The 6,177-nt window shown below is 52.4% G+C and overlaps 1 protein-coding gene across 1 annotated transcript; it reads left to right on the top strand.

The window, feature by feature from the left end:
- Positions 1 to 1,216: 1,216 nt before the first annotated feature.
- TUBB (tubulin beta class I) lies at positions 1,217 to 5,737 on the top strand. Its single transcript, XM_024738564.1, has 4 exons — positions 1,217 to 1,454; positions 2,872 to 2,980; positions 3,256 to 3,366; positions 3,650 to 5,737. Exons 1-4 carry the CDS (start codon positions 1,398 to 1,400, stop codon positions 4,705 to 4,707), a joined length of 1,335 nt encoding a protein of 444 aa, XP_024594332.1. The 5' UTR covers positions 1,217 to 1,397; the 3' UTR covers positions 4,708 to 5,737.
- The last annotated feature ends 440 nt before the right edge of the window (positions 5,738 to 6,177 follow it).

Raw genomic sequence — 6,177 nt, 5'->3', positions numbered from 1 at the left:
TTGAATCCAATGTGAATTAACAATGATGACCTTGATATAACATGTCCTTTATCACAGGGCTTACCACACTCAATTATTGTTTATACACTTCTCACGAAATTGCAAGATCCTGGAGAACAGTGAGCTACTTCTTAATCATTCGTGTATCCCTAGCTCCTGGTTTGGTGGACACTTAGTATCTCTCAAGTTGAACTAATCCCTGAGATGAAACATGCCACTCAGACTTCAGCTCATCCAGTTTTTCCCCCATCACCTCCCTACCCCTTTTATTTCAATCCTGAGGCTCCTGGAAGGTTGCAATGGTCGGCCACCTAGTCAGTGAAATCAGTGAACTGAAAAAACACTGACTTCATCAGTGTCTAGAGAGGCAGGCTGGAAGACACTGAAATTCTATCAGGTATCTCACCCCATAGTTCTCCGCTGGACAATACAGTGTGTTAAACGCTGCTCTAAGGCCCAGACCCCCCACATGGACAGACACTTCTGGCATATCAACTTCTCTAAACCATTCAACTTATTCTTGAACATACCCTTCACACAATTACTTCTCTATCTTGAAAAGCCCTTGCTGCAATTTTGTTTCTAAACATTATCATTAGAAAACTCCCAAGGAAATAGCAGGAGGGCAATCCCCTCCTTCTTCCTGAGGTATCTGGGGGAGCAGCAGTTTACTGAAGTTCATGCCTTGGGTCACCAAAGGACCAGCTGTTAGATAGCAGATCAGGATGCCGCATTTCTCCCCTGTTTTCGCTGAGCTAAGCAGTCCTGTCTTCCCAAGAGCTACCGCAGCGGGGAGCTTTCAGGGCGTGCCCCCACTCCACCTTCCAACGCCTGGCACCCCCGGGTTCCCAATTTCTGTATCCGTAAACTACTCTCTTTTTATACCAGAAAAGTCAGGCATAGAGGAAGGAACCCTTGCGCAAGGTCATTTTTCATTAAAAACTCCCAAACCAAAACCCCCATACCCAGTACCCACCCATTTGTTCTTTCATTTTGCAGCGTGGACAACAATAGAGGACTACAACTCCCAGGGAGGACTGCGCTCGTCCCGCCGAGCAGGGACCAATGGACGTCTGATACATGACCAGCACGGACTAATCAGGGCCAGCCTCGGTGAGGCTTTGTCTCCCCACCACCTCGCGGGGCGCGTTCTCCCGCCTCCCGGCCCCCGCGCACGCGCGCCCCGCCCTGCCCGCCTTTCCTCCCGCGCCCTCCCCTCTCCTTTCTCCCTCTCAGAACCTTCCTGCCGCCGAGTTCGGACCTCGCTGCTCCAACCTCTGGGCCCCGTCCCATCCTTCCAGCCTGCGACCAGCAGCAGAGAAAAACTAATTACGTATCATTTTCTTGCCCCGTACACACTTGTGAGGCGAGCAAAAAGATTACAATAAATTTTAAAAATGAGGGAAATCGTGCACATCCAGGCCGGTCAGTGTGGCAATCAGATCGGTGCCAAGGTAAGGATTTTTAACCTCTTTTGACTATATTTATTTTTAAGAAGAAAAAAATCCAGGTAAATTATGACGAATGGCTCTGGGACATTCGCATCCTCCATTCTTAGTCAGGCTTTGCCCGTTAAAAGTTGTATGTATATATAATACACGTTTGTATTATGCAAAGCTGGGATTTGCTTTTGAAAAATGGGGAATTTTTCTTGGCAGGCTTATTTTGGGGAAGCTGTTAAAAGCACCCTTCAGGTTTAGGGGGCGGGAAAACCGAGTTTCTGTAAAATTTTACTTAAAAAGGGCATCTGCTAACGGTCCGAGGACCGGGGAGCGAGGGAGATGCGGAAACGGCCCGAGACAAAGCGAGATGAGGTTTTCCCCATGTGCATCCCCTTTGGCGGGGTTTCGGAGTGTTGAGCCGGAGGGGGAAGGGGCGAGGCTGGCGGGCAGCTGCAGAGAGGTCAGATCCAAATGTGGGGGACGCGATGCGCCGGGGTGGGCTGCAGTACGCGATATCTTTTACAAAAGATAGGTGTCTCCGGGCACCCGCGATCCCCAAGGGGCGGTCCCCCAGGTTTTCGTGCACGGAAGGCTAATATGTGCTGGACTAATTTCAGTTTCTTTCATTTGCCCTTAACCGAGACCCTTTTAGGGCGTGAACAGATATGGAGAAAGAGCTAGGGGAAAGGGGGAGTGCTTTTTTTAAAAGGGCTCCTCAGGGCCAAAGAGTAGGACAAAGGAAGAAAAACCTCATTTAAAGCAAGGGGGTTAAAATTAAAAGCTAGAGAAGAAATAAAATTCCGAGGCCAAGGGGGAGGGTTTTTTTTTCCTTTGCGCGCGGTTACAGTGTAGCGGGGGAGGGGCGGGGAGGAAGCGCGGCTGCTACGTTAGAGCAGAAGGGCGGGACCCGGGCGCCCTGGCGCGCTGGGACAATGCGGCCGGGCCAGCCCGCTGGGGGCGCGCGAGCCCGAGCCAAGTCCCGCCCTTACCGCGCGGAATTCGCGCTCCGGCCCCGCCCACGCGCGGCGCCTCCCTTTGTCGGCGCCTAGGCGCGCGCCTGCGCCGCGGTCACGTGCCGGGCGGGGTGGGCGCCTGCGGCAGTGGCTCCATTCTCCGGCCCCCAGCTCTTTGTGCCCTGCGAAGGGGGGGGGCGGGGAGGTTCGCTTCTCCGAGCAAGTCGGCCGCTTCCATCTACCCACTTCGGTGCCTGCGATCGCCGGGACCTTCCACAGCATCTCACATCCCAAGCAGTGAAAGCTGCAGTTTTCCCGCGTGTGCAGGTGTTTAGGGGAAGGGTGTGGCAGGCAGAAGGAATGCCAGGCCCTAGGGGAGGGCCCGGCACAGGCGTATCTGGAATTAAAATGGCGGTAGAGGGCGTATAATTGGCTGGAACCTGAGCTGTTGAGGACCCGTTGCTCTCCCCTGGCAGTTCTGGGAGGTGATCAGTGATGAACATGGCATCGACCCCACCGGCACCTATCATGGGGATAGCGACCTGCAGCTGGACCGCATCTCCGTGTACTACAATGAAGCCACAGGTGAGGGCAGGAGGCCGTGAATCACGGGTCCCATTACTCCCACTTCTCTGGGGTCTCTTGCCTCCCTGGGAAACCCTTTATCCCCTTTGAATGAATCCATTCTCTCTCCCTTTGGAGCCCTTTCTTCATTTCCCCCATCGGGGCTCAAAAGTGGCTCTGCTGCCACCTGGTGGCAGTGCCTGGAATCACAAGTTTGGGTCCCCGGCTGCCTCCCCGCCCCAAAATATTTACCTATATGTCGGTCAGTTTTTACAACGCTACTTTATTCCCTGTAGGTGGCAAATATGTTCCTCGTGCTATCTTGGTGGATCTAGAACCCGGGACCATGGACTCTGTTCGCTCAGGGCCTTTTGGTCAGATCTTCAGACCAGACAACTTTGTTTTTGGTGAGTTACACAGACAATAGTAGATACTTGTTCAAGTTATTTGGGTGCAGCAAGAGTTAGGAAATGATTGTACTGAAGAACTTATACAGGGCTGTGTTTTGAAATCTAATGGAGGATAGAGGTAGTGACTGCTTTAAATAGTAAATTGGGGGGAGCGACAGGTGTAACACGGGAGGGAGAGAAGATACATCCACTGGCATTACTCCAAAAGTTGAAAAGCAGAAATGTGGCCATGTATCTTCCACACTTTACTAACCAAGCTTGCCTTCTGACCCCATTGCAGGTCAGTCTGGGGCAGGCAACAACTGGGCCAAGGGCCACTATACAGAGGGGGCCGAGCTGGTCGACTCGGTCCTGGATGTGGTTCGGAAGGAGGCCGAGAGCTGTGACTGCCTGCAGGGCTTCCAGCTGACCCACTCGCTGGGCGGGGGCACAGGCTCTGGAATGGGCACCTTGCTCATCAGCAAGATTCGTGAAGAGTATCCTGACCGCATCATGAACACCTTCAGTGTGGTGCCCTCACCCAAAGTGTCCGACACTGTGGTTGAGCCCTACAATGCCACCCTCTCCGTCCATCAGCTGGTGGAAAACACTGATGAGACCTACTGCATTGACAACGAGGCCCTTTACGACATCTGCTTCCGCACCCTCAAGCTGACCACGCCAACCTACGGGGACCTGAACCACCTCGTCTCGGCCACCATGAGTGGTGTCACCACCTGCCTCCGCTTCCCTGGCCAGCTCAATGCTGACCTCCGCAAGCTGGCAGTCAACATGGTGCCCTTCCCACGTCTCCATTTTTTCATGCCTGGCTTTGCTCCTCTAACCAGCCGTGGAAGCCAGCAGTATCGGGCCCTCACTGTGCCGGAGCTCACCCAGCAGGTCTTCGATGCCAAGAACATGATGGCTGCCTGTGACCCCCGCCATGGCCGGTACCTCACCGTGGCTGCTGTCTTCCGTGGGCGGATGTCCATGAAGGAGGTCGATGAGCAGATGCTCAACGTGCAGAACAAGAACAGCAGCTACTTCGTGGAATGGATCCCCAACAATGTCAAGACGGCCGTCTGCGACATCCCACCCCGTGGCCTCAAGATGGCGGTCACCTTCATTGGAAACAGCACAGCCATCCAGGAGCTGTTCAAGCGCATCTCAGAGCAGTTCACTGCCATGTTCCGCCGGAAGGCCTTCCTCCACTGGTACACAGGTGAGGGCATGGACGAAATGGAGTTCACCGAGGCTGAGAGCAACATGAACGACCTCGTCTCCGAGTACCAGCAGTACCAGGATGCCACCGCAGAAGAGGAGGAGGATTTCGGTGAGGAGGCCGAAGAGGAAGCCTAAGGCCGAGTCCCCACCACCTCAGGCTTCTCAGTCCCCTCTGCCTTCTTCCTCAGCCGCCCCTTTCCTCTCCCTCAGAATTTGCGTTTTCTGCCTGTCTTTTTTTTTCTTTTTTTGGGGGGGGGTTCTAGAACAGTGCCTGGCACATAATAGGCGCTCAATAAATATCTGTTGTTTGTTGAATGTCTCCTCTCTCTTTCCACTCTGGGGAACCTAGATTTCTGCCATTCTGGGTAACCCTGTATTTCCTTCTGGTGCCCACTCCTCCCATCTGTCCAGTTAACATTTCCCTCTCTGTTTTCAAGATAAACTCTCAAGAAGCTGAGTCTCATCAAATCCCATTCAGAACCATGTGCTGATAATCCGGATAGGTGACTGCCATCCTAGGCCCATGTGGTAGCCCAGGGGAAAGGAAACGAAGCAGCAGGTAGAAGTCCCTACTGGGAAGGGGTGGGGTTTTGGAGAGGGGCGTCCAGGCTATTGAAGTCCTAGTTTCCAGGTAGCTCTCTGCTCCTCTCAGCTTCAGGGGAGGTGTTAACAGTATTATCTCCATTTTCAATCTCCCTCCAAGCTCTGTCCTGAGCCATTTCCTTTGCAAGGTTCTGGCCACCACCCTGTCAAGCGGGGGATCCTCCCCTCTTCCACTTTACCTCCCTCGTAATGTTGGATTCCTTCCTTTCCCCTGGTCAGAAAAGGGGGTCAAGAGGAGCAAGGGAGACTAGTCTCTAAGCCTCCAGAAAGCCACTCCCCAGCCCTATCTTTTCTTATGGAAAAAAATGACTTATCACCCCTTCTGTACCTATATGGAAAGCTATGTGCTACCACCTAAATGTCATTCCCCAGAGAGGGGACAGGACACTCCATCCTCTGGCAACACCTCATCTCTTACTTTTGCTACTGCCTTCCCCCCTACCCTTGGTTTTGTCCTATTCTACACTTCAGATTTCTATTGTGTTGAACTTGCTGCTTTTTTTCATATTGAAAAGATGACATTGCCCCAAGAGCCAAAAATAAACGGGAATTGAAAAAAAAAGTTGTGAGATGTGTGCTCATTCAGGGAAAGATTGCTCATGGAGGCATGGGGCTCAAGTTCAGTTATACATTCTACTTCCCATAAACTAATGAGAAGAATATCCTTACACCTTAATCCCTGGTACCCACCACCTGTACCTGTCTTAGTAACTGGGGTAGGTATAGGCCCAGATGCAGGATCTAGGGACAGAAAAAGGAACTGAGAAACGACAAGTGGTTGCAAGATCAGCATCCCCTTGAACGATCCTGCCCAGATGTACTGAACCAGAATGGGTTGGACCCCAGCAGTCTGTTTTTAACAGTGCTCCAGAAGGATCTCGAATGCACAGTGCATCCAGGGTTCCTTTCTGTTATGGGTAACGCTGATTTCTGTAATCCTGTGGATTTTCTCAGCCTAAGGCAGAAAATCACTAGTGAGGGACGTCACACCATGGTCCCATT

The sequence above is a fragment of the Neophocaena asiaeorientalis genome, unplaced genomic scaffold (assembly GCF_003031525.2).
Source record: "Neophocaena asiaeorientalis asiaeorientalis breed wild unplaced genomic scaffold, Neophocaena_asiaeorientalis_V1.1 scaffold282, whole genome shotgun sequence".
NCBI classification, from domain to species: domain Eukaryota; kingdom Metazoa; phylum Chordata; class Mammalia; order Artiodactyla; family Phocoenidae; genus Neophocaena; species Neophocaena asiaeorientalis.
The sequence above is the reverse complement of the archived record's forward strand: the minus strand, read 5'-3'. Positions and strand labels throughout refer to the sequence as shown.

What these genes read in the sequence shown, in the direction of transcription:
- TUBB (XM_024738564.1), top strand. Translation starts at nt 1,398, where the DNA reads ATGAGGGAAATCGTGCACATCCAGGCCGGTCAGTGTGGCAATCAGATC. An exon ending in GTACTACAATGAAGCCACAG is followed by an intron (nt 2,981 to 3,255) that starts GTGAGGGCAGGA and finishes TATTCCCTGTAG; the next exon opens with GTGGCAAATATGTTCCTCGT. An exon ending in ACCAGACAACTTTGTTTTTG is followed by an intron (nt 3,367 to 3,649) that starts GTGAGTTACACA and finishes ACCCCATTGCAG; the next exon opens with GTCAGTCTGGGGCAGGCAAC.